General features: G+C 43.6%; 2 protein-coding genes and 1 pseudogene across 4 annotated transcripts; all 3 read right to left on the bottom strand.

The window, feature by feature from the left end:
* Positions 1 to 586: 586 nt before the first annotated feature.
* Positions 587 to 1,759, bottom strand: LOC127293506 (uncharacterized). The gene is made up of 3 exons (XM_051323143.2): positions 1,654 to 1,759; positions 1,261 to 1,562; positions 587 to 1,173 (listed from the first exon to the last, which is right to left on the bottom strand). The coding sequence occupies exons 1-3, from the start codon at positions 1,742 to 1,744 to the stop codon at positions 589 to 591; spliced, it is 978 nt and encodes a 325-aa protein (XP_051179103.1). The 5' UTR covers positions 1,745 to 1,759; the 3' UTR covers positions 587 to 588.
* Positions 1,760 to 1,866: 107 nt separating this feature from the next.
* On the bottom strand, positions 1,867 to 2,555 carry LOC139830504 (uncharacterized; annotated as a pseudogene).
* Positions 2,556 to 17,884: 15,329 nt separating this feature from the next.
* Positions 17,885 to 19,191, bottom strand: LOC127347050 (uncharacterized). Of its 3 annotated transcripts, XR_011744392.1 has the most exons (5): positions 19,161 to 19,191; positions 18,840 to 19,124; positions 18,566 to 18,758; positions 18,015 to 18,473; positions 17,885 to 17,932 (listed from the first exon to the last, which is right to left on the bottom strand). XR_011744392.1 is itself a non-coding variant. In XM_071819658.1 (4 exons), the coding sequence occupies exons 2-4, from the start codon at positions 19,015 to 19,017 to the stop codon at positions 18,234 to 18,236; spliced, it is 591 nt and encodes a 196-aa protein (XP_071675759.1). In that variant the 5' UTR covers positions 19,018 to 19,124; positions 19,161 to 19,185; the 3' UTR covers positions 18,219 to 18,233. The 3 variants fall into 3 exon arrangements, 1 of the variants encoding a protein (XP_071675759.1); XR_011744391.1 differs by having other exon boundaries at positions 18,566 to 19,124; XM_071819658.1 differs by lacking the exon at positions 17,885 to 17,932 and having other exon boundaries at positions 18,219 to 18,473; positions 18,860 to 19,124; positions 19,161 to 19,185.
* Between the last annotated feature and the right edge of the window lie 3,478 nt (positions 19,192 to 22,669).

Raw genomic sequence — 22,669 nt, forward strand, 5'->3', positions numbered from 1 at the left:
ATCCATTTGAATGCACACTATGCTCTATTTTCGCAAGATAATTTAACTGACTTTACTTGTATATAGAAATTAATGACGGAATAATTCTCAGGTTACTTCTTCAATCAGAAAACTCAACAAGTGACATTAGAAATATGCAAAGGCCCTAGTAAGATTATGTTTTCAACAGAAAACAAGTCTTATATTTTATATGAACTAAAAGGCCTGATCCCCTCTAACACTTCTGAAGAAACTGAGAAAAGAACAAGGCAATAACGCATCACCAAATACCGATGCTACTTCAAGAATATCTCATCAAAGAAATCTACAGAGAAAACCCATGGCAGATAGCTATGCAAGCAGTAGGATATTACCAATAATACGTTGTCAGTGCATTTTTCAGAGCTATGCATACAAACTTCTGACAGCAGCCTCACAGTTATACATAAGTGTAGCTAAACCAACAAGAACACATACAAGATTCACTCGCGCGAAGAAGAGAGTTTACCTTTCCTAATGCAAGCTATCACAGTAACTAATGCAAGCAAGCATATCAGTGTAGAAAAGCATTAATATAAGCTATTTCGCGAAGAAGAGAGTTTACCTTTCCTAAGCCATTTCGCCTTGCAGCCACATGAGAGCTGTATCCATATCAACGCAAAGGAAGAGCTCGCGATTGTCAGCATTCATAAAGACTTTTAGGGCTTTGACCTTATCCTCTCGTGACAATCCCATTGTGTTTAGCCGAGCCACGCAGTTCTTGATTGAGTACTCATCCATGTTCGCGATTTGCTTGCTCTCGACCTGCTTCGTCTTCATCTCAATGTACTTCTCCATCATAGCAGCAATATCTCCATTTGACCGGCGCTTCTTGGGTTCATTTTCAGTACTTGTTGATGGTGCAGCAGGCACCGTGGGCTGAGCCTCCCCGTTCCCAACAAAGTTCTCCATCATACTAGCCTCTTGCATCCCTCCTTGTGTATCATCCACCACGGTCTCTGCAATATCATGATGGGAATGTGTCGCCTCTACAGAACTGACCTCGGGATTGACCTCCACTTGTGTGTGCTGTGTTGGTTCAGTGGAAGTGAAGTTGTAGTTTCCCTCGGCAAGATGTCCATCATATAGCTCTCCCAAGGCATCAAAGAGGGGAAAAGCCTTGTTGCTACGGAACTTCCCGATCTTAGGAAATGACTGCACAATATAAAGGAACACATGAGTGATGCATATTGTTAGAAGGAATGAATATAAGCATGAAAGGAGCAATACAAACTGTCTTACAATGATGAGGTTGTCCCACAACTCTGGATCAGCTTCAATCATACACCGTTTCTCATTCCACGAAACCCCACTCTGCTGTCTAGCCTCCTTGAGCATCTTGTACTCTCTCTTCAACTCCTTCTCCTTGTCTTGGATCTGACCCTTTGTGTAATTCTTGTATGGATGGTTATCATGAAATTTCTTGGTAATCCTGTTCCAAACATCGGTGGACCATCCATTCTGCCCACGATATTGTGGAGTATTATGCTCATGGAGCAAATCCACAAGAGCCTTCTCTAGGTCTGCATTCCAAGAGGCCCTAGCTGTTTGAGGAAAAAGTCAAGTTCACAGTAAGCTACACATTATAAAGAAGTCAAGTAGCATCAATCACATTAAAGGAACACATGCACTCACCTTTAGATGATGTTCCCCTCTTTTTTGTTACCCCACCACTGCCTTGCGTTCCCGTCCTTGGAGATCGTCTAACATTCATCATGGTCGACATGGCGACCCCTGCAAATATTATTGATACAAGCAGCCAGACATTTATTCACCATATAAGAATTTAAAAATCTCACATCAAACAAGTCTAGTACTTTATTACATCAAACAAGATGCAAAACAAAAGAAGTTCAAGTCTGGTACTTTATTACATCAAACAAGATGCAAAACCGAAGAAGTTAAAGTCTGGTACCCTATTACATCAAATAAGTTCAGATGTCACTACTTTATTACATCACTACTTAACGTCGGTAATCTGCCCACATTTGTTGCGCAATGGTATCTCTAAGGTGGTCGCCTTCATGGTTGACTTGATGATTTTGTGGGGGGTCACCATCAGGTAGGTCAACATAGTTTGCTGCAGGTATGAGTTCTCTTTGGTTATCTAACCAACTCTCATCCCCCTTGTGCATACGGATGATGTTATGCAACACTGCAGCAGCAGCCGGTAGCTTGACTTGGTTTTGTATTGTGTGATGTGTTCCAACCTTGAGAATGGGGAAGCGCTTCTTTAAGATTCCCAAATCCCGCTCAATATGATTCCGTATCACGGCATGGCGATGATTGAACAGTTCTTGGTAGTTTTGGGGTGCTCGGTGACCACGGCCAAACTCCTACAAATGGTATCGAACACCACGATACGGAGCAAGAAAGAATTTAGTATTTGCGTACCCACCGTCCACAAGATAGAACTTGCCCTCAGGTACTCTAAACCCTTTGCGAATTGCTGACCTAAGAACCCTAGCATCAGTGGCAGAGCCCTCCCAACCACAAGAAATGAATGTGAAGTTCAGGTCAAAGTCACACACCACCATCACGTTCTGGCTGAGTGTTCCCTTCCTATTTCTAAATGGTGTGGCTATGTCACCATTAATGTTCATGGGAACATGAGTCCCATCAATAGCTCCAAGACAATTCTGCAAAGAACACCAACAAGGTATCATTTGCTATGTGAAAAATAATATATTTCCATGGTTATATGATTTAGACTGAAGTAGTTTAGCAAAAACCTGAAAATAAGGAAAGAATCTTGGGTTGTTCCGGATCTTTGGGTGTACTTGAGCTGGATTGGGAGGCTTCAGAAAGTGCTTGGATAGTGCAGGAACGATGTTGAAGAAGTTATTCATGATGTTATGGAAAGTGTCATTACTATGCTTGAACTGTACTTGGATATCCTGGTATGAGGAATTATGGGACAGCATCCACAGAAAGGCTGCAAGTTTTTCTTCAACGCTAAGTCTGGTATCACGCACCAATCTCTCGCGTCGAAGGAAACTAGCCAAAGCCCTGAAGATGTGGGCCTCCATCCTAAATGCTACCCGACAATTTTGTACGTGCCCTTCCAGCAAGTCCCTTACAACCTCCTCGCCTCTTATCCTCGATGTATGGCGGGGCTTTTTTTCCCTTGGTTCACCCAGCAGATGCAGCATTGGTAAAAGAAATAGAATCATATCATCATCATCCTCCTCTTCCTCCTCTTCCTCCTCCTCTCTCTTCCTAATCCGATCCGTAATTCTCAAAGCCATTCAAAAACTAAAGATAAAAAGGCCACTAGTTATTTAATGAACAGAATTTGCTTAAATACCACAAACAGAAAGAGAACACACAAATTATATTTTGGTGTGGTGTTCAACATCCCCAAATCTGGAATAGCATGTTTATCTGACGAAAGTGAACTACAAGTTGAAACAAACACGCTATACAGATCAGCATGGCCTCTTCTACAAATGGTAAAACTGAACTACAACGAACTAGCTCGATCACACTATAACCAGAACCAACACTTTTTTCTTCTTCTTTTATTCTCTAGTTTCTTGAACATAAAATTGCAGTTAACTCATGTGTAAAGTCCAAGGATTTAGTTAGCCACAACTAACTAGCCGCAGCAACTTTTATGTGCAAAACCTCACAAAACAGCTACGCATCAGACTTGCAGCAACTGTAATCGCTTCATCTATCTCCAACTGTGGAGTATGGAGTGATGAATTAATATAGTACAACAAAGACAAGTTTGCTTAATCAATCGAGCGAAATTTCTACTTCAATTGAAACACAACTCTCTGTAATTGGTTCAAAATAAAGAAAGATCTTGCTATCGAGCTTATCTACCAGATCAAGGTTCACCCCAACCAGATCGAAACATCACTATGGAACCAGCCAACAGGAACAAGCCAGGGTCCGCGTCGAGGGGAGCACGAGGAGGAGGAGATGGTTTACCTTCTCCTGGCTGGCGTCGGAGGCGGGAAAGGGGAGGAGGAGATCTTGAGCTAGGGCTTCGGTCGGGCTGCGTGGCGGCGTCCGCGTCGACGAAGGGCAGCGTCAGCCGTCGAGGATCTCCTCTCCTCCAGGCGTCCACCGTCTATTCGCCGCCGCCGTCCCCTCCGACCATCCCTTCCAGTCACCGCCGCCCGCCGCCGCCGCTATCGCGAGAGCCGAAAGACGAGAGGGAGTGCCGCTTCGTCGCGTCGCGGGATGCAATCCACGGGTCGAGCCTAGCGTTTCTAAAAACCGGTCAAATCGGCGGGTTTCAGTCAAAACCGGGCGGAGTTAAAAACCGGCGTGGTTTAACCGAACACGTCCCAGACGTGGGCCGGTATCTAAACCCCGGGGGCCCAACACCGGTGTATTTCGGCCCAATACCGGCCGGGTGGGGAGCAACCGAACGAGGCCTCCATGTGATAGGGAAACCTACCCAAGGTGGGAATCCCACTTGGGTGGGATTCCCCCCTTCCATGTGGGGGGGTGGCCGGCCCCCATAGGGGGAGTCCACTTGGGACTCCTCCCCCACTAGGGTTGGCCGGCCATGGAGGTGGAGTCCCTCCGGGACTCCACCTTCCTTGGTGGTTTCTTCCGGACTTTTCTAGAACCTTCTAGAACCTTCCATAGAACCTTCCGCATCATTTTAATTCACATAAAATGACATCCTATATATGAATCTTATTCTCCGGACCATTCCGGAACTCCTCGTGATGTCCGGGATCTCATCCGGGACTCCGAACAAATATTCGAACTCCATTCCATATTCAAGTTCTACCATTTCAACATCCAAATTTAAGTGTGTCACCCTACGGTTCGCGAACTATGCGGACATGGTTGAGTACTCACTCCGACCAATAACCAATAGCGGGATCTGGAGATCCATAATGGCTCCCACATATTCAACGATGACTTTAGTGATCGAATGAACCATTCACATACAATACCAATTCCCTTTGTCACGCGATATTTTACTTGTCCGAGGTTTGATCTTCGGTATCACTCTATACCTTGTTCAACCTCGTCTCCTGACAAGTACTCTTTACTCGTACCGTGGTATGTGGTCTCTTATGAACTTATTCATATGCTTGCAAGACATTAGACGACATTCCACCGAGAGGGCCCAGAGTATATCTATCCGTCATCGGGATGGACAAATCCCACTGTTGATCCATATGCCTCAACTCATACTTTCCGGATACTTAATCCCACCTTTATAACCACCCATTTACGCAGTGGCGTTTGGTGTAATCAAAGTACCTTTCCGGTATAAGTGATTTACATGATCTCATGGTCATAAGGACTAGGTAACTATGTATCGAAATCTTATAGCAAATAACTTAATGACGAGATCTTATGCTACGCTTAATTGGGTGTGTCCATTACATCATTCATATAATGATATAACCTTGTTATTAATAACATCCAATGTTCATGATTATGAAACTAATCATCCATTAATCAACAAGCTAGTTTAAGAGGCATACTAGGGACTTCTTGTTGTCTACATATCACACATGTACTAATGTTTCGGTTAATACAATTATAGCATGGTATATAAACATTTATCATAAACATAAAGATATATAATAACCACTTTTATTATTGCCTCTTGGGCATATCTCCAACAGTCTCCCACTTGCACTAGAGTCAATAATCTAGATTACATTGTAAGGTACCTAACACCCATGGCATTCTGGTGTTGGTCATGCTTTGCCCTAGGGAGAGCTTTAGTCAACGGATCTGCTACATTCAGATCAGTGTGTACTTTGCAAATCTTTACTTCTCCATCTTCGATGTACTCGCGAATCGAATGATAACGCAGCTTGATATGCTTCAGCCTCTTGTGTGACCTTGGTTCTTGTGCATTGGCGATGGCACCCATGTTGTCACAATAGATGACTAGTGGGTCCAATGCACTAGGAACCACACCGAGCTCTACAATGAACCTCTTCATCCATACCGCTTCTGACGAAGCCTCTGAAGCCGCTATGTACTCTGATTCTGTTGAGGATTTCGCCACCGTGCACTGCTTCGAGCTTGCCCAGCTTACTGCAGCACCATTCAATATAAACACGTACCCAGATTGTGACTTAGAGTCATCAGGATCAGTGTTCCAACTTGCATCGGTGTAACTTGTTACAACGAGCTCTTGGTCACCTCCATAACAAAGAAACATATCCTTAGTTCTTTTCAAGTACTTCAGGATATTCTTGACCGCTGTCCAGTGTTCCATTCCTGGATCACTTTGATATCTGCTAGTCAAACTAACAGCATGTGCTATATCCGGTCTTGTACATAGCATGGCATACATGATAGAGCCTACTGCCGAGGCATAGGGGATCTGACTCATCCTTTCTCTTTCTTCTGCCGTAGCTGGACCTTGAGTCTTACTCAAGACCTTGCCTGGTAACATAGGTAAGAATCCTTTCTTACTTTCGTCCATTCTAAACTTCTTTAGAATCTTGTCCAGGTATGTACTCTGTGATAGCCCTATTAGACGTCTTGATCTATCTCTATAAATCTTGATGCCTAATATATACGATGCTTCACCAAGGTCTTTCATTGAAAAACTATTATTCAAATAACCCTTTACACTGCTTAATAGTTCTATATCATTCCCAATCAATAATATGTCATCTACATATAATATCAGGAATGCTACAGAGCTCCCACTCACTTTCTTGTAAATACATGCCTCTCCATGACACTGTATAAACCCGAAGTCTTTGATCACCTTATCAAAGCGTCGGTTCCAACTTCTTGATGCTTGCTTCAGTCCATAAATTGAACGCTGAAGTTTGCATACTTTGTCAGCATTTTTAGGATCGACAAAACCTTTGGGTTGTACCATATACAACTCTTCCTCAATGTCTCCATTAAGGAACGCCGTTTTGACATCCATCTGCCAAATCTCATAATCGAAAAATGCAGCTATTGCTAACAAAATCCTTACAGATTTTAGCTTCGCTACAGGTGAGAAAGTCTCATCATAGTCAACACCTTGAATTTGTCGGAAACCCTTTGCGACAAGTCGAGCTTTATAGACAGTAATATTACCATCAGCATCTGTTTTTCTCTTGAAGATCCATTTATTCTCTACAACCTTGCGGCTATTAGGTAAGTCTACCAAAGTCCATACTTTGTTATCATACATGGATCCCATTTCGGATTTCATGGCTTCTTGCCATTTGTTGGAATCTGGGCTCATCATCGCTTCTTCATACGTCGCAGGGTCTTCATCATTGTTATCCACAATCATGACATTTAGACAAGGATCATACCAATCTGGAGTGGCACGTTCCCTTGTCGATCTGCGAGGTTCAGTAGCTATCTCATTTGAAGTTTCATGATCATTATCATTAGCTTCCTCTGTTGCCGGTGCAGGCGGCACAGGAACATCTTCCGGTACTGCGCTACTCTGATCAACGAGCAGAGATTCTTCAATCTCATCGAGTTCTACTTTTCTACCAGTCACTTCTTTAGTGAGAAATTCTTTCTCAAGAAAGGTTCCGTTCTTAGCAACAAAGATCTTGCCTTCGGATCTGTGATAGAAAGTGTACCCTATAGTTTCCTTAGGGTATCCTATGAAGACGCATTTCTCCGCTTTGGGTTCTAGCTTGTCCGGTTGTAACTTTTTTACGTAGTCTTCGCAACCCCAAACTTCAGGAACGACAGCTTAGGTTTCTTATTAAACCATAATTCATACGGTGTCGTTTCAACGGATTTTGATGGTGCTCTATTTAAAGTGAATGCGGCTGTCTCTAATGCATAACTCCAAAATGATAACGGCAAATCAGTAAGAGACATCATAGAACGAACCATATCTAAGAGAGTTCGATTACGACGTTCGGACACACCGTTTCGTTGTGGTGTTCCCGGCGGTGTCAATTGTGAAAGTATTCCGCATTTCTTTAAATGCATGCCAAACTCATAACTCAGATATTCACCTCCGCGATCAGATCGTAGAAATTTAATCTTCTTGTTACGTTGATTTTCTACTTCACTTTGGAATTCCTTAAACTTCTCAAAAGTCTCGGATTTATGTTTCATGAAATAGATATACCCATATTTACTCAGATCATCTGTGAAGGTTAGAACATAACGATAACCACCGCGCGATGCTACACTCATTGGTCCGCACACATCGGTATGTATGATTTCCAATAAGTCAGTAGCTCGCTCCATAATACCAGAGAATGGAGTCTTAGTCATTTTTCCCATTAGACATGCTTCGCATCTATCAAGTGACTCAAAGTCAAGTGATTCAAGTAACCCATCAGTATGGAGTTTCTTCATGCGTTTCACTCCAATATGACCAAGACGACAGTGCCACATATAAGTAGAATTATCATTCAATTTAATTCGCTTAGCATCAATGTTATGTACATGTGTATCACTACTATCGAGATCTAACAGAAATAAGCCATTCTTTTCAGGTGCTCGACCATAAAAGATATTATTCATAAAAATAGAACAACCATTATTCTCAGACTTGAATGAATAACCGTCTTGCATTAAACAAGATCCAGATATAATGTTCATGCTCAACGCGGGTACAAAATAACAATTATTTAGGCTTAAAACTAATCCCGAAGGTAGATGTAGAGGAAGTGTGCCGACAGCGATCACATCGACTTTTGGATCTATTTCCAACGCGCATGGTCACTTCATCTTTTAGTAGTCTTCGTTTATTCTTTAGTTCCTGTTTCGAGTTACAAATATGAGCAACCAAACCAGTATCAAATACCCAGGTACTAGTACGAGAACCAGTAAGATAAACATCTATAACATGTATATCAGATATACCTTCTTTCTTCTTCTTGACAAGGCCGCTCTTCAGATCCGCCAAATACTTGGAGCAATTACGCTTCCAGTGTCCCTTCTCCTTGCAGTAATAGCACTCAGCATCAGGCTTAGGGCCAGTCTTAGGTTTCACAGGAGGCGTGGCAGCTTTCTTGCCACTCTTCTTGTTCTTGCCTTTAGACTTGCCCTGTTTCTTGAATCTAGTGGTCTTGTTGACCATCAACACTTGGTGCTCTTTCTTAATTTCAATCTCAGCAGATTTCAGCATGGAGAAGAGTCCAGGTAACTCTTTGTTCATGTTCTGCATATTGTAGTTCATCACAAAGTTCTTGTAACTAGGTGGCAGTGATTGAAGGACACGATTAATCCCCAGTCTATTAGGAATCACTATTCCCAAGTCACTGAGTTTCTTCGCATGCCCGGTCATGGCGAGCATGTGCTCACTAACGGAGCTGCCTTCTTCCATCATGCAGCTGAAGAAGTGTTTCGATGCTTCATAGCATTCCACGGCCGCATGAGTCTCAAATATAGTCTTCAACTCATTGATTAACTCATGTGGATCGTGGTGCTCAAAACGTTTTTGAAGATCGGATTCCAGACTGCATAAGATGGCACACTGAACTTGAGAGTACCGAGTTTTCCGAGTTGCCTAAACAGCTTTTACTTCATCGGTTTCTGTTTCTGCAGGAGGGTCACCTAGCGGTGCATCAAGCAAATATTGCAGATTTCCGCCATTGAGGAAAATCCTCACATGACGGAACCAGTCGGTGAAGTTGCTACCGTTGCTCTTAAGCTTTTCTTTCTCTAGGAACTGGTTAAAATTGATTGAGGACGCCATATCTACAACATATTTGCAATAGTTTAGACTAATGTTTATGACAAATTGAGTTCAAATTTTAATTCAATATAATTAAAAACTAGGTGAACTCCCACTCAAAACAATATCCCTCGCATTGTCTTAGTGATCACACGAACTAAATCCACCACACCAAGTCCGATCATCACGAGACAAGATGTAACTTCAATGGCGAACACTCCAAGTGTTCATCATATCAATCATATGATTCATGCTCTACCTTTCGGTATCACGTGTTCCGAGACCATGTCTGTACATGCTAGGCTCGTCAAGGCCACCTTAGTATCCGCATGTGCAAAACTGGCTTGCACTCGTTGTATGCACTTGTTGATTCTATCACACCCGATCATCACGAGATGCTTCAAAACGACAAGTCTTGGCAACGGTGCTACTAAGGATGAACACTTTATTATCTTGAGATTTTAGTGAGAGGGATCATCTTATAATGCTACCGTCGCGATCTAAGCAAAATAAGATGCATAAAAGGATTAACATCACATGCAGTTCATATGTGATATGATATGGCCCTTTTGTCTTTGCGCCTTTGATCTTCATCTCCAAAGCACGGACATGATCTCCATCATCAACGGGCATGATCTCCATCATCGTCGGCGAAGCACCAAGGTCAATGGCGCCGTCTTCATGATTGTCCTCCATGTAGCAACTATTACAACTACTTTTAAATACTACTCAACATGAAATTTAAAGACAACCATAAGGCTCCTGCCGGTTGCCACAATACAATAATGATCATCTCATACATAGTCATCATCAAATTATGGCCATATCACATCACCAAACCCTGCAAAAAAAAGTTAGACGTTCTCTAATTTGGTTTTCATATTTTACGTGGTTTAGGGTTTTCGAGTGAGATCCAATCTACCTACGAACATGAACCACAACGGTGATACTAGTGTTGTCAATAGAAGAGTAAATTGAATCTTTACTATAGTAGGAGAGACAGACACCCGCAAAGCCTCTTATGCAATACAAGTTGCATGTCGAACGAGGAACAAGTCTCATGAACGCGGTCATGTAAAGTTAGTCCGAGCCGCTTCATCCCACTATGCCATAAAGATGCAAAGTACTTAACTAAAGATAACAAGAGCATCAACGCCCACAAAACCATTGTGTTCTACTCGTGCAACCATCTATGCATAGACACGGCTCTGATACCACTGTAGGATAACGTTGCATAGAAAACAAAAATTTTCCTACCGCGAACACGAAATCCAAGCCAAGATGCAATCTAGAAGACGGTAGCAACGAGGGGATTATCGAGTCTCACCCTTGAAGAGATTCCAAAGCCTACAAGATGAGGCTCTTGTTGCTGCGGTAGACGTTCACTTGCCGCTTGCAAAAGCGCGTAGAAGATCTTGATCACGGCGCGACGAACGGGCAGCACCTCCGTACTCGGTCACACGTTCGGTTGTTGATGAAGACGGCGTCCACCTCCTGTTCCAGCGGGCAGCGGAAGTAGTATCTCCTCTTGAATCCGACAGCACAACGACGTGGTGTCGGTGGCGGTGGAGAACTCCGGCGGAGCTTCGCTAAAGCACGCGGGAGCTATGGAGGAGAGGGGGGCGGCTAGGGTTTGGGAGGGGGTGGCCGGCCACTCAAGGGGGGCGGCCAGGTTGTGGTCTTGGGGTGGCTGGCCCCCTCCCCTTGGCCCCTCATTATATAGGTGGAAGCCCCAAGTGTTGGACTACAAGTCTCCGAATAAGACCCGAACCCAAAACCTTCCATGTGATAGGGAAACCTACCCAAGGTGGGAATCCCACTTGGGTGGGATTCCCCCCTTCCATGTGGGGGGGTGGCCGGCCCCCATAGGGGGAGTCCACTTGGGACTCCTCCCCCACTAGGGTTGGCCGGCCATGGAGGTGGAGTCCCTCCGGGACTCCACCTTCCTTGGTGGTTTCTTCCGGACTTTTCTAGAACCTTCTAGAACCTTCCATAGAACCTTCCGCATCATTTTAATTCACATAAAATGACATCCTATATATGAATCTTATTCTCCGGACCATTCCGGAACTCCTCGTGATGTCCGGGATCTCATCCGGGACTCCGAACAAATATTCGAACTCCATTCCATATTCAAGTTCTACCATTTCAACATCCAAATTTAAGTGTGTCACCCTACGGTTCCCGAACTATGCGGACATGGTTGAGTACTCACTCCGACCAATAACCAATAGCGGGATCTGGAGATCCATAATGGCTCCCACATATTCAACGATGACTTTAGTGATCGAATGAACCATTCACATACAATACCAATTCCCTTTGTCACGCGATATTTTACTTGTCCGAGGTTTGATCTTCGGTATCACTCTATACCTTGTTCAACCTCGTCTCCTGACAAGTACTCTTTACTCGTACCGTGGTATGTGGTCTCTTATGAACTTATTCATATGCTTGCAAGACATTAGACGACATTCCACCGAGAGGGCCCAGAGTATATCTATCCGTCATCGGGATGGACAAATCCCACTGTTGATCCATATGCCTCAACTCATACTTTCCGGATACTTAATCCCACCTTTATAACCACCCATTTACGCAGTGGCGTTTGGTGTAATCAAAGTACCTTTCCGGTATAAGTGATTTACATGATCTCATGGTCATAAGGACTAGGTAACTATGTATCGAAAGCTTATAGCAAATAACTTAATGACGAGATCTTATGCTACACTTAATTGGGTGTGTCCATTACATCATTCATATAATGATATAACCTTGTTATTAATAACATCCAATGTTCATGATTATGAAACTAATCATCCATTAATCAACAAGCTAGTTTAAGAGGCATACTAGGGACTTCTTGTTGTCTACATATCACACATGTACTAATGTTTCGGTTAATACAATTATAGCATGGTATATAAACATTTATCATAAACATAGAGATATATAATAACCACTTTTATTATTGCCTCTTGGGCATATCTCCAACACGGAGACGTATCAGCATCCCCAAGCTTAGTTCCTGCTCGTCCCGAGCAGGTAAACGATAACAAAGATAATTTCTGGAGTGACATGCCATCATAACCTTGATCATACTATTGTAAGCATATGTAATGAATGCAGCGATCAAAAACAATGTTAATGACATGAGTAAACAAATGAATCATAAAGCAAAGACTTTTCATGAATAGTACTTCAAGACAAGCATCAATAAGTCTTGCATAAGAGTTAACTCATAAAGCAATAAATCAAAGTAAAGGTATTGAAGCAACACAAAGGAAGATTATGTTTCAGCGGTTGCTTTCAACTTATAACATGTATATCTCATGGATAGTGTCAATGTAAAGTAATATAACAAGTGCAATATGCAAGTATGTAGGAATCAATGCACAGTTCACACAAGTGTTTGCTTCTTAAGGTGGAGAGAGATAGGTGAGCTGACTCAACATAAAAGTAAAAGAAAGGTCCTTCAAAGAGGAAAGCATCAATTGCTATATTTGTGCTAGAGCTTTTATTTTGAAAACATGAAACAATTTTGTCAACGGTAGTAATAAAGCATATGTATCATGTAAATTATATCTTACAAGTTGCAAGCCTCATGCATAGTATACTAGTAGTGCCCGCACCTTGTCCTAATTAGCTTGGGTTAACACTGATCATCATTGCATAACATATGTTTCAACCAAGTGTCACAAAGGGGTACCTCTATGCCGCCTGTACAAGGGTCTAAGGAGAAAGTTCGCATTGGATTTCTCGCTTTTGATCATTCTTCAACTTAGACACCCATACCGGGACAACATAGACAACAAATAATGGACTCCTCTTTTAATGCTTAAGCATTCAACAACAGTTAATATTCTCATAAGAGATTGAGGTTTTATGTCCAAACTGAAACTTCCACCATGATTCATGGCTTTAGTTAGCGGCCCAATGTTCTTCTCTAACAGTATGCATACTCAAACCATTTGATTGTGAAAACCGCCCTTACTTCAGACAAGACGAACATGCATAGCAACTCACATGATATTCAACAAAGAGTTGATGGCGTCCCCAGAAAACATGGTTATCGCACAACAAGCAACTTAATAAGAGATAAAGTGCATAAGTACATATTCAATACCACAATAGTTTTTAAGGCTATTTTGTCCCATGAGCTATATATTGCAAAGGCGAATGATGGAAATTTAAAGGTAGCACTCAAGCAATTTACTTTGGAATGGCGGAGAAATACCATGTAGTAGGTAGGTATGGTGGACACAAATGGCATAGTGGTTGGCTCAAGGATTTTGGATGCATGAGAAGTATTCCCTCTCGATACAAGGTTTAGGCTAGCAAGGTTTATTTGAAACAAACACAAGGATGAACCGGTGCAGCAAAACTCACATAAAAGACATATTGTAAACATTATAAGACTCTACACCGTCTTCCTTGTTGTTCAAAACTCAATACTAGAAATTATCTAGACTTTAGAAAGACCAAATATGCAAACCAAATTTTAGCAAGCTCTATGTATTTCTTCATTAATGGGTGCAAAGTATATGATGCAAGAGCTTAAACATGAGCACCACAATTGCCAAGTATCAAATTATTCAAGACATTTTAGAATTACTACATGTAGCATTTCCCGATTCCAACCATATAACAATTTAACGAAGAAGATTCAACCTTCGCCATGAATACTATGAGTAAAGCCTAAGGACATATTTGTCCATATGCAACAGCGGAGTGTGTCTCTCTCCCACACAATGAATGCTAGGATCCATTTTATTCAAACAAAAACAAAAACAAAAATAAACAGACGCTCCAAGCAAAGTACATAAGATGTGACTGAATAAAAATATAGTTTCAGGGGAGGAACCTGATGATGTTGTCGATGAAGAAGGGGATGCCTTGGGCATCCCCAAGCTTAGACGCTTGAGTCTTCTTAAAATATGCAGGGGTGAACCACCGGGGCATCCCAAGCTTAGAGCTTTCACTCCTCTTGATCATAATATATCATACTCCTCTCTTGACCCTTGAAAACTTCCTTCACACCAAACTTCAAGCAAACTCATTAGAGGGTTAGTGCACAATCAAAAATTCACATGTTCAGATGTGACACAATCATTCTTAATACTTCTGGACATTGCACAAAGCTACTGGACATTAATGGATCAAAGAAATTCATCCAACATAGCAAAAGAGGCAATGCGAAATAAAAGGCAGAATCTGTCAAAAACAGAACAGTCCGCAAAGACGAACCTGGAAGGGGCACTTAACTTGCTCAAACGGAAAAACTCAAAACTAATGAAAGTTGCGTACATATCTGAGGATCACGCACGTAAATTTGCAGATTTTTTTGATTTTTTTACAGAGACTTCTGCGCGAATTCGTGACAGACAGCAATGCTGTTTCTGTGCAGCAATCCAAATCTAGCATCAACTTTACCATAGAGACTTTACTTGGCACAAAAACATGATAAGGAGAGGTTGCTACAGTAGTAAACAACTTCCAAGACTCAAATATAAAACAAAGTACTGTAGTAAAAACATGGGTTGTCTCCCATAAGCGCTTTTCTTTAACGCCTTTCAGCTAGGCGCAGAAAGTGTATATCAAGTGTTATCAAGAGATGAAGCATCAACACTATTACCAAGGGTGTTGGGAGTTGCCTCAACAATGCATGTTATCTTATCTATGTAAGTTTCAGAGGTTCCCTTTTCATTACTCTTAGGCTTGCTATTCTCATTAAACAAATTTTCAGGAACAATCCAGTCATAATTCTTTTCTAGTGCCTCGAACATTCCCGCGAGCTTGCAAGGTATTGATGTCTTAATATCCCCTACATCATTAATATTATTAGTGTACCTTACTCTCTCCATATCCATCTTTTCAAGGATACTAACAAAATTGGTATAAGAGCCAAGCATATTGTATTTGATAAAGACCTTTCTAGCCTCTCTTGCTACACCACCAAATTCTTTAAGAAGGGTTTCTAAAACAAAATCTTTCTTTTCCCCTTCTTCCATATCACCAAGTGTGAGAAACATGTGTTGGATTATAGGATTAAGATTAACAAATTTAGTTTCCAACATGTGAACTAAAGAAGCAGCAGCAATTTCATAAGTAGGAGCAAGTTCCACCAAGTGTCTATCTTCAAAATCTTCAGTGGTACTAACATGAGTGAAAAAATCTTCTATATTATCTCTCCCAATTATAGACCCACGTCCTACCGGTATGTCTTTTAGAGTGTACTTAGGAGGAAACATGATGAAATAAACAAAAAGTAAATAAAGTAAATGCAAGTAACTAATTTTTTTTGTGTTTTTGATATAGAGAACAAGACAGTAAATAAAGTAAAGCTAGCAACTAATTTTTTTGTGTTTTGTTTAAGTGCAGCAAACAAAGTAGTAAATAAACTAAAGCAAGACAAAAACAAAGTAAAGAGATTGGATTGTGGAGACTCCCCTTGCAGCGTGTCTTGATCTCCCCGGCAACGGCGCCAGAAAAAATGCTTGATGGCGTGTACAGCACACGTCCGTTGGGAACCCCAAGAGGAAGGTATGATGCGCACAGTAGCAAGTTTTCCCTCAGAAAGAAACCAAGGTTTATCGAACCAGGAGGAGCCAAGAAGCACGTTGAAGGTTGATGGCGGCTGGATGTAGTGCGGCGCAACACCAGGGATTCCGGCGCCAACGTGGAACCTGCACAACACAACCAAAGTACTTTGCCCCAACGAAACAGTGAGGTTGTCAATCTCACCGGCTTGCTGTAACAAAGGATTAACCGTATTGTGTGGAAGATGATTGTTTGCAGAAAACAGTAAAGAACAAGTATTGCAGTAGATTGTATTCGATGTAAAGAATAGGACCAGGGTCCACAGTTCACTAGAGGTGTCTCTCCCATAAGATAAATAGCATGTTGGGTGAACAAATTACAGTCGGGCAATTGACAAATAGAGAGGGCATGACAATGCACATACATGATATGATAAATATAGTGGGATTTAATTGGGCATTACGACAAAGTACATAGACCGCTATCCAGCATGCATCTATGCCTAAAAAGTCCACCTTCAGGTTATCATCCGAACCCCTTCCAGTATTAAGTTGCAAACAACAGACAATTGCATTAAGTATGGTGCGTAATGTAATCAATAACTACATCCTCGGACATAGCATCAATGTTTTATCCCTAGTGGCAACAGCACATCCACAACCTTAGAACTTTCTGTCACTGTCCCAGATTTAATGGAGGCATGAACCCACTATCGAGCATAAATACTCCCTCTTGGAGTTAAGAGTAAAAACTTGGCCACAGCCTCTACTAATAACGGAGAGCATGCAAGATCATAAACAACACATAGGTAATAGATTGATAATCACCATAACATAGTATTCTCTATCCATCGGATCCCGACAAACACAACATATAGAATTACAAATAGATGATCTTGATCATGTTAGGCAGCTCACAAGATCAAACAATGAAGCACATAAGGAGAAGACGACCATCTAGCTACTGCTATGGACCCATAGTCCAGGGGTGAACTACTCACTCATCACTCCGGAGGCGATCATGGCGATGAAGAGTCCTCCGGGAGATGATTCCCCTCTCCGGCAGGGTGCCGGAGGCGATCTCCTGAATCCCCCGAGATGGGATTGGCGGCGGCGGCGTCTCAGTAAGGTTTTCCGTATCGTGGCTCTCGGTACTGGGGGTTTCGCGACGGAGGCTTTAAGTAGGCGGAAGGGCAACGCAGGGGGCCACACGAGGGCCCCACATGCTAGGGCCGCGCGGCCAAGGCCTGGGCCGCGCCGCCCTAGTGTGGCGGCGCCTCGTGGCCCCACTTCCTTTCCCCCTCGGTCTTCTGGAAGCTTCGTGCAAAAATAGGACCCTGGGCGTTGATTTCGTCCAATTCTGAGAATATTTCCTTACTAGGATTTCTGAAACCAAAAACAGTAGAAAACAGCAACTGGCTCTTCGGCATCTTGTTAATAGGTTACTGCCGGAAAATGCATAAATACGACATATAATGTGTATAAAACATGTAGATATCATCAATAATGTGGCATGGAACATAAGAAATTATCGATACGTCGGAGACGTATCACTCCCCGCCACCATAATCGCCGTCAAGTCGGTCTCCTGCTCAATAGGATCATCCACCTCCGGATGAAGACCCTTGAACACCGAGCAGTACTTTTCCAACTCCTCTTCGGCATAGCCGAAGTACTCGGGCAGCGAGGGCTGATGCTGGCTCAGATCGGGCTGCTTCAGCTTCATCTTCTGCCACCTTCCCACCTCGGTGAGAGGCTCCCCGAGTTCCGCCTCCTGCACAGCAAGATAAATGTTATGTGTATCAAGTAGTAATATGAAGGGAAATAAATGCAAATTGTTCCATGTATATATGTACCTTGTGCTTCCTGTAGCGCTCAGTGCTGCGGCTTCCCGCACTGTGTGTTCCTCCAGTGCCCCGGTTTGCCTTGTTGCGCACGCTCTTGGCGTTGAAGTCGGCGTCTTCGCCAACCCACCTCGCTACCAAGGCCTCAAATGCGTCTTCCTTATTCTCGCACCATAGGGGCATAACCTGAAAAACCAAAACTCATTTGAAGAACACATAATGCAATCCCAACTATGCAGCAACATAGAATCTCATTGAATATTTACTTACCTTCAAGTAATCTTCCTTCGTCAGCTGAGGATCGTCCCTGATATTGTCAGCTTTCTTGACCCTCGTGCCCTGCTCAGCCTTGAAGTGCCCGATGCAGGTATGCTTCTGATTGTACCACTGTTGCCTTGTCAACCTCTGACAAGCCCTAGTCAGTACCGCCTTCCCTTGCTCAACCATATCATCAGGCACCTTATAATGGGTCTGCAATCATGCATAAGAATAATTGTGAGAGAGACATGAGTTAGCATAGTGTGGTCATCAACTATGAAGTAAACTCGAGAAGCATGCTTTACCCAAAACTTGGTGTACACGGCGTCAGAAGCTGTCCCAAAGCCCGGGCAAGGAGCTGCCTCATAGTCCGCCCAAGTCTCGGCTAGCTTCTTCTCGCCGCCGGGGACCGGAGTGTAAAAGCCCGGCCAATACTGCCTAATAAGAGCTCCAATCATGCTCGACGGCTGGCGAACCCCCTTGTCATATGTCCAATTGCTGCACAATAATCAAAACATTAGTATGCCAATCAGTTATGCACAATAATGAAAACATTAGTACATAGCAAAATGAATCTACATGTTCAAAATTAAACTTACTCTTTTTCGTTCGGGATGATGAGGGCTTTCGCCTCGTGGCTAGTAGGCTCCCTCCTCTCATCAGGGACTTGCGCTTCACCACGAATGCGCAACTTCTTCGGCGCCATCTCCCTCTCCGCCTCCTCGTCCTGCCCCTCCACCTCCATCTCCACCTCCATCTCCCCCTCAGTAGACTGTGTGTGAGCGGACTGGGAAGCCACGTCGCCAGAAGCAGAGGGTATGTCACCAAGGAAAGGTCCACCTCCACCTCGTCCTCGTCCTCCACCTCCACCTCCACCTCGTCCTCGTCCTCGTCCTCCACCTCCGCCTCGTCCTCCAGCTCGTCCTCCACCTCCACCTCCACCTCGTCCTCCACCTCCACCACGTCCTCCACCTCCACCTACACCTCCACCTCCAACTCCACCCGTGTCATCGTCCGCGTAACGCGAGCTGGCACGCGTTGGTCTTCCACTTCTAGTGGTCCCAGTGAACTTCTGTTGGCTCATGCTCTTCAGAATGGAGTTCATGGATTGCTTGCTTCCGCTCATATTGATCAATCACCTGCATTGACAAAGAGTAAACAAGTAAGCATTCATGCCTTAATAAAATGTAGACACTAAGCAAAAAAAAACATATGGCGAAGCATGTTGAAAAATAGATACTAAGCATAAGAAGCATATTGAAAAATAAATACTAAGTATAAGAAGCATATTGAAAAATAGATACTAAGCATAAGAAGCATATTGAAAAATAAATACTAAGTATAAGAAGCATATTGAAAAATAGATACTAAGCATAAAGACATAAAGGACCCTCACCTCGAATTATCACTATCATAATGAGGCATTGGGTTCTCATAACGAGGCATTGGGTTCTCATTTTCACTATCACTATCAGTATCATGTGAGTAATGAGGTTGGGTGGGAATGTCCAGTCGGTGCCTGCACACTGGGCATGGAAACCTACCAGTTGTACAATGCCCGCAAAATAGAGCGTACCCAGGTAGGTCGTGCATGGAATATTGGAACCAAACTTTCATGACAAAGTTTGTCTTCGTTGCTCGGTCGTATGTCAAGGTCCCATGGTGCCAAGAGTGGTGCAAATCATCCACAAGCGGTTGCATGAATACACTCAAATTCTTCCCCGGGTAATCAGGCCCTGGAATGATCATCGATAGGAATATGGTCTTCCTTTGCATAAGGACTCCGGGAGGGAGATTGAGCAGAATAACAAACACGGGCCAACAACTGTACGTGGATGCTGACATACCATATGGATTGAATCCATCGGTTGCTATCGCAATTCTGACATTCCGAGCATCATTTGCCTTATCAGGGTGTTTTGCATCGAAGTTCCGCCATGCTTTACCATCAGATGGGTGCCCCATGTTTAGCCGTCCCTCCTCGTCCTTGAATCTCAACCCGTTCTTATGCCACGTCATCTGTTTGGCTGACTCCTCGGACATGTAAAGCCGTTGGATTGTTTTTATGAATGGGAGATAACGAAGAATCTTAACGACGACTTTTGTCTGCACCTTCGATTCTCACCATTAGCTCTGGTTATCTCATGATACCTAGAGGACCCACACTTGCTACAATATTTGTCATCCGCAAACTCTTTCCAAAACAAAAGACAGTTTTTGGGACAACAATCATACTTCACATAATCCATGCTGAGCGCTTTCAACATTTTCTTTGCTGCATACACGGTTTTAGGCAGACAATGGCCTTCGGGCAACATGTTACCAACTGTTACCAGATTTTTTTCAAAGCATGCACGGGTGCTGTCGAACTGGGCCTTGTCGGCTAGTACTTGCACGATGGCATCGAGCTGAGAAATTTTTGCACCCTCGTATAGAGGCCTCTTAGCCGCAGCCATCATATCATAGAAGGCCTTTGCGGTTGGCTCGGGTTCCTCCTGTTCTGGCGGTCCCTCCGGTTCTGGCGGTCCCTCCGGTTCTGGCGGTCCCTCCTGTTCTGGCAATTCTGGCATGTAGGCATCGTGGAGATCATCTAGCAAGTATCTAATCCCATCGTCCTCATTGCCATCGATTCGCTGCCTCATCACCTCACCTCTGTCACGTTCGTACTGAGCAAAGTCGACACACGTGACGTAATCACGCATATACCCATTCAACCAAAGATGTTTAGTCATATCATTCTTTCCGTGACGATGTTTAGGGCAACTTGGACGAACGCCTGACTTTGAACCACACGCTAACTCCTTCACTAATAAATTGGTCTTCCATACCCACTCTTCTGTCATTTCAGTCGAACTAGCACGACCACTGTACATCCACCCACTATCAGCCATCCTCTGCTTGATTGGGAGACAAACAACAAATAGTACCATGAAATTAAATGCATCATATTTTTATTTATTTTACCGGGCGAAACGCATGCATCAACCTACATCTCTACTAGGTGGGCTCCTAGGAGCCGCCGGATCCGTAGTTGGCTACGTTCTCCATGCTCTACCCCGGTCCAAGTCAGAATTTCGGCAGCACCTCCCCGCTGCTCTCCCGATAGACGTCTCGGCAAAAACCCGAGAGGATGTGCATCCGGAGAACAACGGGGAGGCGCCGCCGAAATCCTGACTCGGACCGGAGTAGAACATGGAAAACGTAGACAACTACGCATCCGCCGACTGTCCCGTAAATGCCGCAAGCGTTACGGTTGAAAATATGCCGACCACTAATGCATATTTATCCGCGTAACGCTCGCGGACGGGAAGTGACACCTAGGTTACGCAACTTTACTTGAAAAATGAATCTAGTGATGTAAAAAAATGCGGAGAAGGGGAGGCGAAGTTTTAGCTCACCCTCGGCGGTGGGAGAGAAACGCGGACACGACGACACGGCGGTCACGACGTAGCGGTCGTGGTCACGACGGGGCAGTCACGACGGAGCGGTCACGACGGGGCAGTCATGGCGGGGCCTAGTTAAAACAACAACAAAATTAGTCAATGCAATAAAGTAAATAGCTTATTGCTATTTCAAACTATATTTTGTTTTCCAACTATTTCTATTTCAACAACAAAAAGTAAAACAACAACAAATACAAATTATTGCTATTTCTATTTCTATTGCTATTTGCAACTATTGCTATTTTTATTTCTATTTGCAAATACAAATACAAATTATTGCTATTTCCAATTATTGCTATTTCTATTTCTATTTGCAATTTGCAATTTGCAATTTTTCTATTTTCTCTATTTTTATTACTAAATCATCTACAACAAATACAAATAAAAAAAAGGAAAAAATGGGGGGGAAATTGGGGGGAATGCTCATACGGTGAGGTGGCTGGGGGCTCCGGGGGCGGGCGGCACAGGTGGAGGCGCGAGGTGGGGGCGCCGCGAGGTGGGGGCGCCGCGGAGGGCGCCACGGAGGAGGCTGCCGGGAGGGGGCGTCGGGGGCTGCCGGCGAGGTGGGTGGTGGTGGTGCGAGGCGGGCGGCGCGCAGGGTGGCGGCGGCGCGGGTGGCTGGCGGCGGCGCGCGGGTGAAAGGACACGGATGTCGCCTAGAGGGGGGGGTGAATAGGCGATTTAAAACTTTTACGAGATGGGCTTAACAAATGCGGAATAAAACTAGCGTTTACTTTGTCAAGCCCAAAGCCTATATACTATTGTTCACCTATGTGCACCAACAACTTATTCTAAGCAATGGTTCACCTATGTGCATCAACAACTTATGCTAAGCAATACAAGCAATTATGTGATAGCAAGATATATATAACTTCAAGCACGATGGCTATCACAAGGTAAAGTGCATAAGTAAAGAGCTCGGGTATAGAGATAACCGAGGCACGCGGGAGACGATGATTTATCCCG

Source organism: Lolium perenne, chromosome 4 (genome assembly GCF_019359855.2).
Source record: "Lolium perenne isolate Kyuss_39 chromosome 4, Kyuss_2.0, whole genome shotgun sequence".
NCBI classification, from domain to species: Eukaryota; Viridiplantae; Streptophyta; class Magnoliopsida; order Poales; family Poaceae; genus Lolium; species Lolium perenne.

What these genes read in the sequence shown, in the direction of transcription:
- LOC127293506 (XM_051323143.2), bottom strand. Translation starts at nt 1,744, where the DNA reads ATGTCGACCATGATGAATGTTAGACGATCTCCAAGGACGGGAACGCAA. An exon ending in GAGGGGAACATCATCTAAAG is followed by an intron (nt 1,563 to 1,653) that starts GTGAGTGCATGT and finishes TTCCTCAAACAG; the next exon opens with CTAGGGCCTCTTGGAATGCA. An exon ending in TGTGGGACAACCTCATCATT is followed by an intron (nt 1,174 to 1,260) that starts GTAAGACAGTTT and finishes TATATTGTGCAG; the next exon opens with TCATTTCCTAAGATCGGGAA.
- LOC127347050 (XM_071819658.1), bottom strand. Translation starts at nt 19,017, where the DNA reads ATGGAGGTGGAGATGGAGGTGGAGGGGCAGGACGAGGAGGCGGAGAGG. An exon ending in ATCATCCCGAACGAAAAAGA is followed by an intron (nt 18,759 to 18,859) that starts GTAAGTTTAATT and finishes ATTATTGTGCAG; the next exon opens with CAATTGGACATATGACAAGG. An exon ending in CCGTGTACACCAAGTTTTGG is followed by an intron (nt 18,474 to 18,565) that starts GTAAAGCATGCT and finishes GCATGATTGCAG; the next exon opens with ACCCATTATAAGGTGCCTGA.